Source organism: Paramisgurnus dabryanus, chromosome 16 (genome assembly GCF_030506205.2).
Source record: "Paramisgurnus dabryanus chromosome 16, PD_genome_1.1, whole genome shotgun sequence".
Taxonomy (NCBI): Eukaryota; Metazoa; Chordata; class Actinopteri; order Cypriniformes; family Cobitidae; genus Paramisgurnus; species Paramisgurnus dabryanus.
Window position 1 is genome coordinate 19,111,095 of NC_133352.1, and position 18,532 is coordinate 19,129,626.

The following is an 18,532-nucleotide window of genomic DNA, read 5'->3' on the forward strand; positions in this document are numbered from 1 at the left end:
TGAAACGGAGCGCAAAGCATTATGGGACGTGTAGTTGAAAGGCAGATCCCCATTTTGATGACACCTTGTAGAATGGCAGTCATTTCACAGGCTGTGTGGATGATATTGAGCATTGTCTTGATAAAAATTATATATTTTTTCTTAGCCTGTGCCTTTTCTAAACTCGTAATAATTGTAAAATAATCTCATCAAAGCTATGGAAAACAAATGTTATTTGAGTTGTGACTAAAGAAATTGAAAATAAATCAATGTTAGATTTACGGCTGTATACCATGTTATTTGGCTTTAACTTCCACTACTTTACCTTTTAGAAAAGCATCAAATGTATAACATCATACCCAAAACTAGTGGTAATTCTACTATGGTGAATAAAACATTTTGGCTGGATTTCCAGACAGGGTTTAGACTAAGCCAAGACTAGGCCTTATTTATATTAGCCCTTACGAAAATTAACCGTGTTATTGTGGTAAAACTGTAGTAGCCATGTTTTTTTTTTGTGTATTGATTACTATTAGCAAAACAATTAAGCATGTTTTTTTTTAACTGTAGTAAAACCATGGTTAATTTTCATAAGGGAAACAATTTAAGTGGTGTGAAAGAAAACAATGGCACTGATATACACTAGGCAACATTTGAAGTTGATCAAAACCTTTCATAAAAATTGTCTTAAAATCAATACCCATTACCCGTTCTTGTCGTAGGACAACTTTGATGAACTTTTTTGATCCACTTCAAATGTTGACTAGTAGCCTATATTTTAAAATGCACATTAGTGTTTTCAGTTAAGACAACATGCATTTTAGTTTTAGACCTTCTTAAGCCATGTTTATGAAACCAGCTCTAAATGTAAACAAGGATGTTGAGGTGCACCTTTAGGACGTTTTTTGATAGCCCATATTTATTGTTAACAAAATAGTAAATAATAAATGCACAATTAGTATGCTATTTACAAAGGGAAAAAAAGAGAAAAAAATGCACAATTACTCTTACAATACAGTAATTTGTTTATCCAGTAAACATCACTTCTAAAATATCAAATCACTCGTAAAATAAAGTCTCTGTATTATACAACATGAGGGTCGACCCTCTTTTAAAAGTTAACCCTACTGACTCATAACTTGTAACAGATGATTTTTAATCCACTGAAAGAGAAACGTCCAGCAAAATTACACAGCAGCATTCTTTAAACATTAACTGTAAATGGTGTAATTCTGCAAGTAATGACTTAAAATGTACCGTACAACAACTCTGTCTAGTGCTGTATAGTCATAAATGTACATCATTCTTGTTTAATCTTCGTGTCATGATACCACAAAATGTAAGTGCCTCTTTAGTATAGTAAAATATCACAATCCCCACACCTTTTCATAAAGATAAAACATTTGTTTTGCATTGTTTTTACAAAAAACTGCATAAACTTATCTAATTTCAATAAACATCTTGAAAACTAAAGCTCTAGATGCTGATGTTTCGAATTATATAGGCAACCACAGTTAATCACCAAAGTAAAAAAATATAAGGTCAAGTTAATAACACTTCCACATAAATACATTCATACATTGACAAAAATATACAATATAGTTTTAAAAATAGAAAACTACTGACAAAAATCCACAATATATAGGCTATATATATATATATATATATAGCAGTACTACAAGGACGTTTTGAGTTCAAAACACAATAAAAAGCACATGTTGTTTCACTAAATCTATTATAGTCATGATCTTTCTGTAATGAAAGTAATGATCTTTCTGTCTTTATGATAATCCCATTCAATATTTTGGGAGATAAAAGTCACCATAAATGACCACAGGAGACCCATGGGCAGGAAAGACACCATTCGCAAATCCCTAGTTCCTGTACAACAGTAAACACTTCAACATAAAGTCCTAGTAGGACTAGAAATACTGTTCACTTCATATAAATATACTTTGTTACAGTAACAATATACACTGACACAATGTAAACAATAAGAAAGTATATCCAGTTGGCCTGCTGTAAACAGCCTTTTGAATAAACACTTTTTGTCAGACAGATGAAACAAAGTGCAAAAATGATACTGCGGCATTTGACACAAAAATAGCTGTTTCACTTCCTAAGGTGTGGCCCCCTCAACTTCGCTCTCATCTTCATTCAGATAGATCGATTTCTTTCCCTGAAGAATGGGCTCAAAATTTTTTGGGGAATTATTTTTAGCTTCAGAGCTGTTCCATATCCCATAGGCAAAATAAATAATAAATCCTAAAAACCATTGAGACACATACACAAGGTTAAGCTCACTAAAATATTTACATTTTGACACACAATTGTCTACCAAAACTAGTAAACTACTCACCAATGGCCATCCACACTGAGAAACGAATCCATGTAGGTCCGTCCATTTGCATCATGAGATAAATATTTACAAAGATGCTGACCAATGGCAGAATGGGCAGCAAAGGGACCTACAAAATACAAGGAGATCATTAATACCATTTACAAGACAAGTAAAAACAATAAAAATGTCCATATAGTAGAACAATTTATTCAGTTCAAACCTTAAAGCTGAGAACATCTTTGCTCTGAGGCTGTCTCCAGATAATCAAGATACAGATAAAGGATAAAAGAGATAGGACCACGACCACAGTGACATGAACAGGACTCCCCTTCCCCACCTGCTCTCCACAAACCGCCAGCATCACACACAGCAATGTGAAAAGCACAGCTGAAAAATACAACAGAAAGTGGCAACCTGTTTAATTCATCAACTGCAGATTATGAGGTAAAGGTCAGCATTAGTTGACATTTCCTGCAATGCAAAATTTAGCTCCAGGATATAAATACCCTGTCTCTTAAAACAGATTAAGGAAATGCTTACAAATGATGCATGTTGCAGAATAAACAATAAGGCCCGAAGTCTTGTTTGGCACATCGGAGCTGGGTTGCAGCAGCAGTCTGATGAGAAACTTCTCCTTAAGTGGTTTGGTCTCGTACTCATCTCCACTATCCACATCTGCTATGGGTACCTTTGCCTCCAGTCTCTGCAGTTCCACTTGCTTTGCATCCACAACACTGCCAAGACTGCCTGGTTGGTAGCTGTAGACAGCAGATAATTTTTTTATACAAGAAACATTTATCTCATCTCATTAACTCCAAAATGATTATGTTTATGAAAGCCACAGCACGTGTCTGATAAAAATGTACTAACCGGAGAATTAGCACGCACACAGCGACCAGAGTGTACGCCAGCAGGGTACCAATGGACATCAAGTCTACTAAGGCAGCAAGATCAAACAGGAAGGCCATCAAAGCTACAGGGAGAAAACAACAGACATTACTTAAGTTAGTTGCAAAAAACAGTACATAATCCACTAAGATTACAACATCAAGTCATACCTGCTACAATGCCAGACACGATGGTGGCCAGCAGGGGTGTTTTGGTTTTCTTGTGCATGCGGGACAGGAAGCGAAAGAGCAAACCATCCTCAGCCATAGCATAAATCACACGAGGCATGGGGAACATTGAGCCCAATAAACTAAGGAAAGAAACATTTCCCGGACAAGGTTTAGATTAATCCAGCACTAGGCCTTAGGATATTTAAGAATTTTTTACAAACAAACAATACATGTGTGCATCTTGAGACAAAACAATGGCACTGATATATGTAAAGATATTTAGATGTTTCTAAAATATACATTTTAGTCTGGAATTGGGATTCTGTGTATTGCATGAGGAAGACACTGAATAAACACACAGACACACATTTACATAAAAATGACAGGTGTCATATTTTTAGATTAGACTATGATGGAATGTAAACTCTAGTAGTATAACTGGTCCCACCCTACAGTTCTTGTCATTAAATTATTTGTTTTCCTGGAAAGGCCCGATACCATTAAAGAAACTGGATGTAATTGTCATTCAAATGGCATCTGTAAGTGAATAAGTTACCTGGTAGATAGCGCACACAGAGAACCCACAGCCACTATATATCGTGCAGGGTCCCAGTGTACATGACTGAAGGCCTGGGGAAGAGGACTCTGGACATCCAGCAAGTAATAGGGCATCATGAGGGTAAGAGCTGCTGAAACTCCAAAGTAGGCAAAAAAGCAGATGAGCAGAGAGGCCACTATGCCTATTGGGATGGAACGCATTGGGTTTTTGGCTTCCTCGCCTATAAAACAGAACAGGTAAGTGAGCATTTTTTAAACCAGGAAGATATGCATTATTACACACAATGAGTTTTGCATAACTTGACTTACTTGTAGTAGCAATGCAGTCAAAACCAACAAAGGCGTAAAAGCATGTAGCAGCACCAGAAAGGATCCCGCTAAAGCCGAAGGGCGCAAAGCCTCCCGAGCCAAAGTTTTTTTTTATTTCTCTAAGATTTAAAAGAGAAGGATTTATAGTAGTTTTCTGAGTTCATAAATTCTAAAACATGTCAAATTTCTAAAAGATAAACAAAGAAGTTACGTTTCAAAAAAAATAAAAATAAAGTAAGGCTTTCAAAAGAATCGCATATATACACACAAACACACACACACAGTACTGTGCAAATGTCTTAGTCCATCATGCTACCATTAGATTTGTTGTTTTTGCAATTGTATGGTGATTTCTCAGTCACTTTATTAGAATACAACCAGAAAATACAGAAAATATTTATGTAGTATTAAAAACAGTATAAAAGTACACTGTAAAAAATACTTTGCTGCCTTAAATTTTTTTGTTGAATCAACTCAGATTTACAAGTCATGTCAACAGAGATGAGTTGTTACAACTTATAAAATATAGTTGAGAAAAGTCAACTTAAATGTATACGTTATAACAACTCACCTGTAGTTATAACAACTCATCTCTAGTCAAGATAAATAATAGTAAGTTGAAATGACTTGCAAATCCGAGTTGATTCAACAAAAAATTTTAAGGCAGCAAAGTATTTTTTACAGTGTAAGTTGAAGTATTTAGGGTAAACTCCCCTAGTTGAGCAATAGCAGGCAACTGCAGGATCTCTTAAACCTAAATAAACCTAAATCCTAATTTCTAATTCTAATCGAATGACTTCAGGAATTCAGTCTCCAAAAAAAAAGCTCAAGATGTTTCGTGCCAAGAGAGGTCACACTAAATACTGAATGATGCCTAAAGAAGACATTTAGTTCTGAAAATTGTTTTGTATTTTATTTTGCGTACATATTTCCTGTATTTTCTGTTTGTATCTTAAAAAAGAGTGAAAAATAAAAATGGATGGACATTAAAACTTTGCTAAAACAACAAAGCTGGTGATGGTGGCCTAAGACTTTTGCACAGTACTGTATATAGCTATACACACACACAGTAATTACACACATTGCTAACACACATATTATGCAAAAAAAAAATGTATTTAGTATGTAATAAATTGTGATCCATCTTTTGACAGCCCTAATTAAAAGATTGTTATGTATAAATAGATGGTGAACTCATCACTGTATGTGACCCTGTCTGGGAAGGTCTAAAGTCTCGATTCGGAGCATAAGTTTGATTTCATATTAATTTTAATCTTTGACCTGGTCTTACTTAGGCAATATTAAAGATATTACGGTTATTTGTTCTTAACATTATGTATAGGATCATATTATGTAGAAACAGTAAATCACAAAATAATGACAATTCCAAATCATTTTTTTCACAGGCAGGGTCACATGTTAAATGTTTATAATATTTCCCGCAATGTAATCATCTGTATTCAGGAAACAAACAACAACTCAACTGATTATGTATTTAAACTGTTTTTTTATATTGCTGTTAATAACATAATAGGCGGATTGACTCACTCGTCTGTTTTTAAGATGTTGGTGTTATTAATGTAATCCTCCACAGTAAGATTCCAGTTGGCGGTGTTGCCTTTCACAAAACCTGATATGATGACAAATGTCAGTACCAGCAGGTTGACTCCTGTGAAGATCTTGGTGACAAGTGCAGACTCACTCACTCCGAATGCCAGTAATCCTGCAGCGTAGGAGGTGAAAAATAGCAAATTCGCACCATTATAGTGTTTTGCATTGAAGTGGTAAATTAAAAGTAAAGAACAGTATTGTGAGTAACTATTCCTGTGCCAGAAACAAACTCTGAGTCAAGAGTCTGAAAAGAATCAGTGTGAAACCAGATTCAATCTCTCGCTTGATAAAATAATGGAAGAACTTGACTGTGTAGCCAGATCAGTAAAACATCAGCTTGCTGTGTGCCAGCTGAAAAGAAACCTAGCACCGTGAAAGAGTTGAGTGTATAAAAAAGGCTCTTACCGGTTAGTAACATGACCAGGACGAAGGCAAACAGGTCGGGATACTCGGCTAACACTTTTCCAGTGTTTGGAATTGACATGGAGCCATTGAAGAAAACAGAGATCTTTTTCTCCACCAGATTGTCAAAAGTTGAACTCCATGCTCTTGCCACACTAGCTGTGCCTGTGAAGCAGAAAATGAGACGTATGTCATGATGAACCGTGAGCAGATGCTTTCTGAATCTCCTCTGGTTTTGTCAAGAGTCCTTGTTTCCGGAGTAAACACTTCATTTAGTTTGAAACCCACTTTGGCACATCCATAATAACATCTTTAATCAAACTCTTGGACGTGTATTCAGATTTACCCCTCGTGAGAAGATGATTCATATATTTGCATTCAAAATCGAAAAGCATGTGCAATACTATTATGGACTATATGCTCACCTATGACATACGACAGAATCAAGTTCCATCCTGTGATAAAAGCCCATATTTCTCCAACCGTGACGTAGCTATACAGGTAAGCAGATCCTGTTTTGGGAACCCGTGCACCGAATTCGGCGTAGCACAAACCGGCAAGGACAGAAGACATTGCTGCAATGAGGAAAGAAAGTACAATTGCAGGTCCAGCTTTCTCTCTGGCCACTTCTCCTGCCAGGACATATACACCTGCACCCAGTGTTGCTCCAACGCCAAGGGCTATGAGGTCCAGTGTGGTGAGACAACGAGAAAACCGGGTTTCATCCTGACTGTTGTCCAGCACACGACGTCTCAGCAATGTCTTCCCAAAGGAAATCAGTTTGTTCCCTGTCATGATGACTCAAGTTGAAGACGCCAGACAAATTTTGAATGCACTGAAAGGAAGCAGGAAATAAGATGAGTAACTGGTTTCTTGTAAGAAACATTGCCTTCTTAGGAAATGGCCTGCTTATTCACAGAAGTAGTCCGATTTAAATGTAATTTATTGTATGTACGCATTGTCTGGACTCTAAAGCAGTTCTTACTGGCGAGGGATCACCCAAGAGGCCTTTTGGCTGACATGAATCTAAAATCAGTCTGTTTTATTTAGCATTATGTTTAGGAGTGTGAAAATGGACAGTCAATGGAATTTACCTACTGTACATCTCCCGTAAATTCTGAAGAATTTAACCATGATAACCACTTTGAAACTCCAGAAGAGTTTTAAATTTTGTGTGCCTTATGCTTCAGAGTCCAAGACATTGATGAAAAAGACTTTCTCATTTGCAAGGGTTAAATCAAAATGTTTTTACTGTAAAATAACACACAAAGTCTCATGGCATGGTAAACATTTTATAACAAAAATAAAGCTGTTGATAAAGTTGAAGTTAAAGTTGAGTTTCTTAATTTTTTGTAATTATTAAAATATTGGTCTGTCTATTTAACACAACTATATTTTTAAATCACCAACAGCAGATAGGGAAAGTGTTCAACCTTTATATCTTCCCTTAATGCCCTTGTTTTCGGCAGGAAGGGTATATTTTAGGTCGGCTGTTGCATTTGCATCTTACCAAACACAGTCATAAGCCGCAAACACCAAACAATTTCTTAGTACTAAACAACGTGTATAACCACAGGACAGGTCATGTCAGAAGAATTGACTGGCTTTAAGGAAACATTTCACGAGACTTTTTTTAGGATGTTAAATAAATCTTTGGTGCACTCAGAGTATGTATGTGAAGTTTTAGCTCAAATACCTTATATTTAATTTATTATAGCATACTAAAATTGCCACTTTAGGTGTGAGCAAAAATATGATTTTTTTGGATGTGTCCTTTCAAATGCAAATGAGCCGATCTCTGCACTAAATGGCAGTGCTGTGGTTGGATGCAGATTAAGGGGCGGTATTATCCCCTTCTGACATCACAAGGGGAGACAGATTTCAATTACCTATTTTTCACATGCTTGCAGAGAATGGTTACTGGGTTGATCTTTCACATTTTCTAGGTTGATAGAAGCACTGGGTGCCCAATTATAGCACTTTAACACGGAATAAGCCAGAGTTTCATGATATGACTTCTTTAAGTTTAAATCCAAGTAGTTCACACACCCCTTATGGGTGATTCTCGCGAAATTAGACTTATGAGGTGTCATGAAACATTTTAATAAAAAAAAGTAAATGCTATCAAAACAAGAGACATACAGTTACAAACATTTCTTCATGTACTATTTTGCACATGATATCATACAAACCAATTTGTTGTTTTTTCCACATTTAAGGGGAAATGTTTCATTACCGCAACGTGTCCATGACTGGATTTGGGTTCTTTGACATGGAAATATTTTTAATAAAAAATCTAAAAAAATAAATAGCTTCAGTGCATGTTATACTATAAACATTTACAGTAAAGAAACATGTTTGGTCATAATTGGTAAATGTAGAGACAATAATAAGGAATATAAATGTGTCCAAGAAAATATTTCTTATCCTCCGCAACAATTTTCAATTACTGTTTAAACCCTCATGGAACTAACATTTTTTTAAAAAATTGTTGGAAGGGACATAATTAACTGTGACACTCAAGATGGCTACCAGGTAAACAGTTCTTAATTTGTCTCTCCAGATAAAAGTTAAACTTTTGTTTGTCATAGTACCTAGACAACTTCTTAGTTCTCATTACCGAAACATGAGTTTGTAAATGCATATATTTAATGTAATATCATGTTGCGGTAATGATCATTTTTTATAATGATAATCTAAAAAAAATTAAATAATTCTATAGGAAATATTTTTTAAATCCTCTAAAAATAATGGTTATAGTAAGTTCAGACCTTCATCTTATATGTGCAAAAAAAAAGCTTTAGGGACTTTTTAGAAATTCTGATGCTGGACACCTTCTAAATCTGGATTTCGTGAGAATCACCCGCATATTATTAAATTGTATTAAACAGTACATATTACTCTAATCACACACAAAGCATTAACATAGGGTGTATCAAATTTTTAAACATGTCCAAACTGGAAAAAGGACAACAGGTAGGTCAGTAGAAAAAAAAGGGAGTGCTCAAAAGTAAATAACCCTCTGCCTTCAGACTTATTTATATTTTATAAAGGTCAAGTACTTTATTGTAAATCCACTGCTTGCACGCATAAATTAAATACAAATACTTTGTTACAGTTGAAAAGTGAACAGCTTTTTTAGAAACATTACTAAAACTACACGGATAACACAGATTTTCAGTCCAGCAGCTTAAACAGTCATGAAAGATTGATCACATCCTGTCTGGGAACACTACAATAAACTTGCCAAAAGATAGAAAATTAACTCTTGACTATTCAGTAAAGCAGTTTGACCAAATTCATGTACGTACTCGGAGAAAATAACAATTAAAGGAAAAAGAAAAAAACACGATGGTCTACTGCTCCATAAAACACCCCTCTTCTTGAAAACTCCATGACGTCACGAGAAAGACAAAGTTACTTCCTTCCATGAAACCCACAAGTGTTACAACAGACAAATTAGACAAACCTGAACTAAAGGTAGTCAAATATGTGTGACAAGCATAGATAATCATCTCAAAAATAAACTCTCCAAAAAAAAGAGGACCATTGGAGCATTTATTATTTTTATATCAAGTAATAAGACTGCAGAAATAATGTTAAAAGTGTATTCAGATATGGCCCAGTTTTAAACATTTCTCTGTCCAGAGCACTTAAACAAAGACATATTCTAGTATTTAATCTGAATGATAAATTCACAGGTTCAGTGTCTGCAGACATTGGTCTGGGATTAAGATATATTTGAAGATTATGCCTGAAAAGGATTTTCACACCATGTTTTTAATTTAATTAAAGACGTGAGCTGTTTAACTTCTATACAGAACATGAAGTGCACCACCTGACAAAACGCCAACTATATTTATAAGGAACATTAATTTGATTATGAAACTACTGCTCATTATAAATGATGCTATTGTTACTTTCACACGTTATAAACTAGAACTTATGGTAAGAGTCACAGATATTCATGTCCTTGTACGGAAAGATTTTTGCTGTGGATTCAATAATAATTGTTTTGATTTAAAGTAAATAAAAAACGTGAACGCGTTCAAGCAAAACAAAAGATGCTTCAAATTTTTTATGTAATAAAGAGCCAAAAAATAAATGCTTTAAGCTAAATGTGATTTCCTAAAAGGTTTCCATACATTAACAATGTGTTTACGTAGAGAAATGTATAAATTAACCAGGAACAATAAACGCTTAAAACGATAATGTTATTAGGCTAATCCTTGTTCATTTGTATTTACTAATAACAGCCCATATTTTCGACCAAATGTGGAGAATTCGTTCAGGAAATTCCTCACAGACAAAATGATATAAACATTTAAAGAAAATTGTGAGTATCTTGAGTTGTCTCTACCAATACAAAAAGACACAATCCTTGTACTGTAAACATTTATTTAAAAATGTCCACAGGATGCTCGCGCGTCATTTCAAACACAAGGATGATTGTAATGATAAACACGTAATTTTCGCTTTAACATTTAAGACGGTCCAAATATTTCAATCGTAACACATTTCCATCGTTAACTGACATGTACTGCATATATTTTAAAGAAAAAAAATGTGGCATTGTTGAAATAAAGGTTAGTAACACGCTTACCCTTTAGATATTCAAGTTTGGGCTTGATAGACAGAAGACACGCAGCTAGCAGTTTACACAGAGAGTGAGACGCATGCTTTACATTGAGGAAATACCAACTACACGGTGTTTAATACCATGCGACTGGCATATGACATCAAAGTACCGCGAGAGTTATTTAAAGCATATGGCGGTCTTTTGTCCCAAAATATTACCTTGATTGTTGATACATTTTACAAATGGAAATAAAAATGAAAAATGTTGAGTAATATATAAATATGAAAAAAAAACTTGATCATTAGATTATATTTTATTAACAAACAGCATAACATATTAAGAAGCATATATAAATGCATAAAACTGCACATTTTCTTCTTTTGTCTTTTATGGATGGGAGATGGAGATTAAAAAGCTTCAATACTGCAATTACAATTGCTGATATTACTTAAGCACAACTTTTCTTCTATACATTTTCTTCATTTGTCTTAAGTGGGAGAGAGAAAAAGAGAGGATAAATTAATTTAGTTTTACAATACAGAGGAAATCTTAATTTAAAATGTGTGTGGAAAAGTAATACCTGCTCAACTTCTCTTCATTTCTTCTACACACATCTCAAGTTTTTCATTCAATGGTCCCCAGTTTTTGCACTCTTTTGAAATTGTGTAAAGAGGAAACAAATTGTTTTTTTAAATCCATACAAGGAAAACAATTTTCACACAAGAGGAAGAGGAAAAAATACATACCTGACCGCAATTTCAGTAATTCTTGAAGGAACCTCTCAAGTTTTTCATGATGTTGCAAACAATTAATACAGTCTAGGAAAGGGAAAGTTAAGAGTTAAATAAGACATTGTCTGTGGGTAGCACATTTTACTGCATGAGAACCAGGATGATACATCCACCTGAGTCATGTGCTGCTTTAGCTGTTTGCACAGCATCACTTTCTAAGATAGGAGGAGTAGAAGGTGCTGTTGATACAAACAGACAGGGAATAAATCAAAAAACAGCTTTGAAAAAGCATTAAACATGAAACTCGATTACAGATAGTCAAGTATGTTATCTTGCAAATAAGAAAAGACAATTAAGTTTAATTACTCCATTTGCATGACAAATAAACCTTGTAAGACACAAACTATCTGAAAGAAAGGATACTAAATATGCAAAAATTGTCACGGGTATAACAAGTAGAGAGGTTATCTATTACAGTGGGTCTCAAACTTTTTCGGCATGTGGTCCCCTTTATATGGTGCATCCCTTTATACCACCCCCCAAAGAAAATGTAGGACATAAAACATTCCAAAACTAAAAAATTGAATTAAACAAAACAAAACATATTAAAGTATACAATGTAGTGCTGTTGGTTAGTAGCCTTATTTTTATGAGATTTAATTACACAGAATTTATGATAAATTAATGTATTTTATAAAATGTAGTTAAACTGGGGCCCCCCTGGCATCATCTCAGCGCCCCCCAATGGGCCACGGCTCCCAGTTTGAGAACCACTGATCTATTATACTTTAAATAGTGGGTTTCTCAGCCACATTTGATACATTATATAAAGACATTATCAACTGTTCTTATTATAAATTATATTGGATAAATTTAAATATATTTATAATCTTTTAAGTCTTATCATAAACCATGTAATTGCCCAAGCGATGAAAAAAATGCATAAGAAATAAAGGACAAAATATCGCACCAATTCGTTTTCTCTTTGCTGAGGGCAAATCATCCTTATTCAAGTGCTTTTGGCCAAGACTGGGAAGCAGTGAGCTCCTCGTCCTCATACCTTTTATAGATAGAATTAGAGGAAACATGATTTTCTATATATTTCAATAAATAAAAACAGAGCCCTTCACTTGGTCCATGTAATGTAGTACATTAATATACTATAAATAGATTACCAAAATTGAACCAATAAACATGGGGTCAGATTTACTAAACAGGGCAAATTAGCTTTAAATGCGGAGTGCACGATATCTGAAAAACGCTTTGGAAAAGAGAGTTGGGCCGACTACCAAAACAAACTTGTAGCCAATCAGCAGTAAGGTGCTTGTTTACTATCGGACATCATTGCCCGGGTTCTTTAGGTGTGGGGCGGGTCTATCAAAAGAAGGTCCAGATTTTATTGGGGAAGGGCGTGATTGTTTAGGTGATTTCAAATATCAACATTGACTTTTAGAGATCATGGACCATGCCTTTAAAGGGCAATTTAAAAAAGGTGGTAGTTAAAATATTTGCGGCCAATATACTGACAAGGTACATTTTGCGATGCACATTATAAAAATAAGATTTTTGCACCCGTGTTCTTTAATTTAAGGCCTGCTTTTCTTGGAGTGTGGGGGGTTCAATAATGGCGCAAATAATAGCAAAGTAACAGTGCAAATCTTATTAAAATCGCATTTGCGTGAATCAAATATTCCCCTTCCATAAATTTTACAACAGGAAAACTTTTACAAATGCGAATGCAATAAGGTCAGTCACAAAAACAACAGAGACGCCCCTTCAGCACTAATTTTACACTTTTGTTGTTAAAAATCTACTGTCAGGACTTACTAAAGACACAGAGGTGTTTTCACTGACGCAAGCTGTTAGTAAATCTGTCCCTTGAGCTAAATGACATTACCAAGACAGTAAAACATGTCCAAGGCAGATGCATGTTAAGGAGAACAAACGTACCTGGCAATCCTGTTGGTTTATTACTGTACTGAGGCTGAATGCCTTCTAAACAGGATCGTGCAGCCTGTGGTGTCTTGAGGGCCAATCGTTTTCGGGTTGGGGGCTGTAACCCTGACGCTTTCATTTGTGGTATACCGGAGCTTGGAGGTTTTGAAACTGCAACAAAATCACAATTGAAAAAAGCAGTTGCACAAAAATAAATACATGTATGTGTGTGAATGCCTAAACAACTCACCTGTTGTAAAATTATATCCAGAGACTGATGACGTCATAGAGGTCTGTAAAAAAAATCATATTTATATGCAAATCAATATAACCTACCACAAATCCAGGGTATGGCAGTGTGAGAAAAATTTTCCATTGACTGCAATTTATAAACTGGTATTTGTAACTGATAATTTGTAAATTACTAAATATTCCCACCTTAACAGTGTTGGCTAATGCGATATTCCTAACAGCTCCGATATTCTTTCCTCTGTTCAGCTGTCCTGCCTTCTTGTTGCAAAGTTGAGCAGATGATGATGCATCAGGCATATGTGATACCTGAGGCTCCTGGATGGCCTTCGGTCTGACCGCTACCGATGAGTTCAGGGTTGACGGCCTTGGTGGAAGGCTAGATTTTGGATGATTGCGGTTAGAGGAAAGTTGAGGTAGCTGTCTTCTGACTGGAGGTTTTGTAGGAGGTTTGTTCTCATTCGCTGGTTCTGATGTACCGTGACTGGAAGCGCTATGTGTCGAGACCTTCAGACTCCGACTTGAGTTCACAGCCACCTGCGCTGCATTCGTTTCATCGTGATGGCTCCCACCAACAAGGTCATCATTTGAATGTGCCTCAATGCTGTTGATCACAGACAGTCTTTTTCTCATAGGTGTGGGCTTTGTGTCTCTAAGTATTTCAAACCTTGATTCTTTGCCAAAGACGATAGGTGTGGATGTGACCAAAAAGCTGGTCTTCATGTCCAGAGTATCATCCAGACTAAATAGACTGTTTCTGCTGATGTTTCCTGCGTCCGAGCTGGGGATGCATTTGCTGTCGGACAAATCTGACTTTTTGTAGTGTTCCTCTTTTTTAAGCTCAGGAGAGTCAGTGGGAGCTTCTACAGAGCAAACAAAAGCTGTGGTGCTTGTCTCAACTTCTGTCTCTTTGTTGTTTAAGTCTGTTTCAGCATTACTGCTAACCAAGTTAGATCCATCACGAGTCTGTCTTGTTATTTCTGTGCTTGAGCACTGTATTTCTATAGTGGTATCTTTTAAAACAGGAGTGTCAATTTCAGTGGTTGTATTAGGTTTAATAAAAGTCCCCTCACTTGGCATTTTAGTCGGTGAGCTTGACTGATTAATCTCACATGAAACTTGAGGAGAAGCATTGTCAGACTTTTCCACAATTTCAACGGTTACATTTACTTTCATATTATTTTCCTCTGAGTTCTTTGTAAGTGGACAATTTATGTTAGCATCTCCAGTAGAATTGAGGCTTCCATCCTGTTTTTCCTTTTCCAGCTCATGCGGTTGAATATCTAAGGTGCCTTCATGTTTCTCAGTTGGCATTTCTGTAGTAATGTTTGAAGGGCCACTGTTATCACTACAGGAATGGATTATATCACGTGTGCAGTCCACATTAGGAATTTCCACAGTAGCATTAGCTCTGGCATCAGAGCCTTCTTTAGTGTCATGTATCTGGACCACTTCAATAGTGACATTACCCGACTCAGTCTGTTTAAGGGGGACGGCAATATCCACAGTTGAATTATGTCTAGCAGCAGAACCCTCTGTAGGCTCCGGAGACTCCACAATTTCAAAAGTTATGTTTTTCTCGCTAATGTTGTGTAGCTCAACAGTTGCATTAACACAAGCATCAGACTGATCCTTCAAGTCTTGTTTCAGATCGAATGTGCTGTTCTTTAACTCCTCACACACAATATCATTTCTTGGAACTGAAATTCCCTCATTTGTATGTTCTGTCCTTCGTTCTAATGGTATGCAAGGAGAATGCAATGCAGTTCCTGCTTCATTTGCAAGAAAAGATTGGCTGACAGTGTCATCAAGAAGTCCAGAGACTTCTGGAAAAGGTTCATCTGCAATTGAATAGGCAGCAGAACAAAGATCTGGCAAATTTAAATGCTGGTAAGAGGAAACAGGTTTCTTAAAAGATGATCCACCCAATATTGTACCACCACTCTGGGCAAGTTTCCACCTTAAAAAGCTCTCCATTTCAATAGTTGGTGGGTCACTAAAAGAAAGAAAGAAAGAAATAGAAAATTACGGGAATGATTTTGTGGCTTCCTGATAGCTATTTAATGACCACTACATACCTCATAAAAGATAAACAAACTGTTGTTAACAAAAGGAAGTAATACAATTCTAAGGAACTCTTTTAATACTGATCAATGTAAACTAAACTGGTACATTAAACAATGACGAATCAAAATGAACAGGAAAACTCAATACATTAGTAACCTATTCAATATTCAGTTTATACAACAACGTCACACTATTATTAATGTTAAAAGAGACTCACTGTATAACCGTCAACTGCAACGCATGATCAGAAAAACATAAAATACTTCCTGACATCTGGTTTCTATAGCTTTTAGCAAATGATTTAAGAAAAGAGGTTTCTTAAATTCATAACTAACAAATCCAATAATAGTTTAATAGAAACAAATTATTAAAATATTTAATCTTACCACCAGACCTCAAAACAGAGCGAGTGTTTGCCGTTTCCGTTCCTATTTAAAAAACGAACGACAGTCTTGTCATTGGACGAGACGTTCAGTCGTTGACCAATCACAGCGCATATCCCAGACACGCGGGTTCTAGTTGTACAACAGCGCCATCTAGTGGTGGTGATCATAGACTGACCCTTATGTATCATTAGCGTGAGATTAAACCTGACTTTTCAAAAAAAACATTGCATTAAGCTTTTATTATAATTTAAAAAACAAAGTAAACTAAAAACTTAAAATGCATTTTTTTATAGCTTACATAAAATGATTAATTATAGAACATTCATGTGCAACAGTCAGATATTATACAAATCTACATCTTATTTACATCACAAATATTAATATTGATGGTTTAAAGCACCTTTTAGATAAAAATCTAAAACACTGACATATAAAGTCAATGTAAATAAATTATAATGCAAACAAAGACCCCAAGGAAACATTTTGAAACCTTCAAAATGTACTTTGGTGGGAGTAAACAAAAAGTTACAGCAATGTTTGTATTAAAAATTTGCTGGATATAAAAAAAAAATGTACATCAAGATCTACTACTAATGATGATCCACATTGCAAACCAACATGCAAAAGAACGCTACGCTTGAAGGTTTGCCATACATTACACTGCAAAAAAATGACTTGGTATTTTTGTCTTGTTTTTAGTAGAAATATCAAAAAATTCTTAAATCAAGATGTTTGTTCTTGATGAGCAAAATGACTTAAGAAAAGACAAAACTATACAATTTAAGTGAATTTGTGCTTAAAACAAGTAAAATTATCTTGAAATTAAGTGTTTAATGTGTTTAAGTGTTAAATAAAAAAGAAATCTTATTACCCCATTAGCAGATATTTTTGCTTGTTTTAAGTTTAAATTTACTTAAATTGTATTTTTTTTGTCTATAAACTACACTTATTTTCTTAGGTAATTTTGCTTATAAAGAAAAAGCATCTTAATTTAAGAATTTTTTAATATTTCTACTAAAAACAAGACAAAAATACTAAGTAAGAAAATCCTTTTTTTGCCGTGTACCTTTAAAAACATCTTTACAAAAATCTTAAACATTGTCTCATATACTAATTTATTCTTAAAACTTATTAGATTGATTCTTATACATTCTCTATTGATTTTTGCTGTGAAATCAAAAATTGTAATGATAATTGTAATTTGATTGTGGCATGTAAGTACAACTAAAATGTTGCTATTGTGTATTATTACCAACATTAACAATGCTTCATATTGAAAGACTCTTCAAACATTCCTCTTCATAACTGAAATAGAGTAATCAACCTGAGAGGTTGAATATAAACATTTTAGTGGTGTAAGATAATGCTCCCCAATATCCCCATAAACGTTGCCCCTAATAATGCTTACTTTAATTATTAACAAATATTTTTGTCCTGTTTTTAACCTAAAACTGTGAGGGTTGTCTATGTGGAAAATTTTATCACCAACTAAATATTAACTTTTAAAGGGGACATATCATGAAAATCTGACTTTTTCCAAGTTTAAGTCCTATAACTGGGTCCCCAGTGCTTCTATCAACCTAGCAAATGTGAAAAAGATCAACCCAGTAAATTAGTTTTGGTAAACCATTCTCTGCAAGCATGTGAAAAAATAGTTCACTGAAATTTGGCTCCCCTATGATGTCAGAAGGGGATAATTCCTTTCCTTAACCTGGGCTATCCAACCATTGCACTGCCATTTAGTGCAGAGATCAGCTCATTTGCATTTTAAAGGACACACCCAAAAAGGGCACATTTTTGCTCACACCTACAAAGTGGCAATTTTAACATGTTAAAATAAATTATCTATATGGTAATTTGAACTAGAACTTCAAATACATACCCTGGGGACACCAAAGATTTATTTCACGTCTTAAAAGGGCCTTGTGAAATGTCTTCTTTAATGAATTATGAATTTCTTAACCTACATACAAATTTACAGTAAAGAAAGCAACAACATTAATAGGCTACTAATAAATTAAGAATTACAACTAAGGATAAAAAGTTGTATTAAAATAAATTTTCAATTACAGAAGTAATTGTTTTATTACTTCAATCCCTGTTCTATCCTATCATTAAAGGCTGAAGAGTTGCATCATACTATGTACCTTCTATACCGCCCACCGCAATTCTGGGAAAGGGGTTGAGCATAAGGCCCTGTGGGTATTGTAGTTCGTATCACATAGCTTTTTAAAACTTAATTACAAACAACAGCTGAACATATAAAAACCGTACATTGGTAAAGGGTAATCTGTTTCAAAATAACCAAATATAGAGGATGTTACAAT

At 34.9% G+C, this 18,532-nt stretch overlaps 2 protein-coding genes across 4 annotated transcripts; both read right to left on the bottom strand.

The window, feature by feature from the left end:
- Positions 1 to 876: 876 nt before the first annotated feature.
- On the bottom strand, positions 877 to 10,991 carry slc7a3b (solute carrier family 7 member 3b). The gene is made up of 12 exons (XM_065271807.1): positions 10,862 to 10,991; positions 6,684 to 7,093; positions 6,262 to 6,423; positions 5,794 to 5,968; positions 4,246 to 4,364; positions 3,935 to 4,157; positions 3,379 to 3,518; positions 3,191 to 3,293; positions 2,861 to 3,078; positions 2,541 to 2,707; positions 2,339 to 2,447; positions 877 to 2,244 (listed from the first exon to the last, which is right to left on the bottom strand). Exons 2-12 carry the CDS (start codon positions 7,051 to 7,053, stop codon positions 2,099 to 2,101), a joined length of 1,932 nt encoding a protein of 643 aa, XP_065127879.1. The 5' UTR covers positions 7,054 to 7,093; positions 10,862 to 10,991; the 3' UTR covers positions 877 to 2,098.
- A 426-nt stretch (positions 10,992 to 11,417) lies between these two features.
- LOC135755315 (uncharacterized) lies at positions 11,418 to 16,744 on the bottom strand. Of its 3 annotated transcripts, none has more exons than XM_065271804.2 (8): positions 16,206 to 16,720; positions 13,942 to 15,748; positions 13,754 to 13,796; positions 13,519 to 13,674; positions 12,539 to 12,628; positions 11,742 to 11,807; positions 11,584 to 11,655; positions 11,418 to 11,489 (listed from the first exon to the last, which is right to left on the bottom strand). In XM_065271804.2, the coding sequence occupies exons 1-8, from the start codon at positions 16,391 to 16,393 to the stop codon at positions 11,422 to 11,424; spliced, it is 2,490 nt and encodes an 829-aa protein (XP_065127876.1). In that variant the 5' UTR covers positions 16,394 to 16,720; the 3' UTR covers positions 11,418 to 11,421. The 3 variants fall into 3 exon arrangements, with proteins under 3 accessions (XP_065127876.1, XP_065127878.1, XP_065127877.1); XM_065271806.2 differs by lacking the exon at positions 16,206 to 16,720 and adding an exon at positions 16,037 to 16,187; XM_065271805.2 differs by lacking the exon at positions 12,539 to 12,628 and having other exon boundaries at positions 16,206 to 16,744.
- Between the last annotated feature and the right edge of the window lie 1,788 nt (positions 16,745 to 18,532).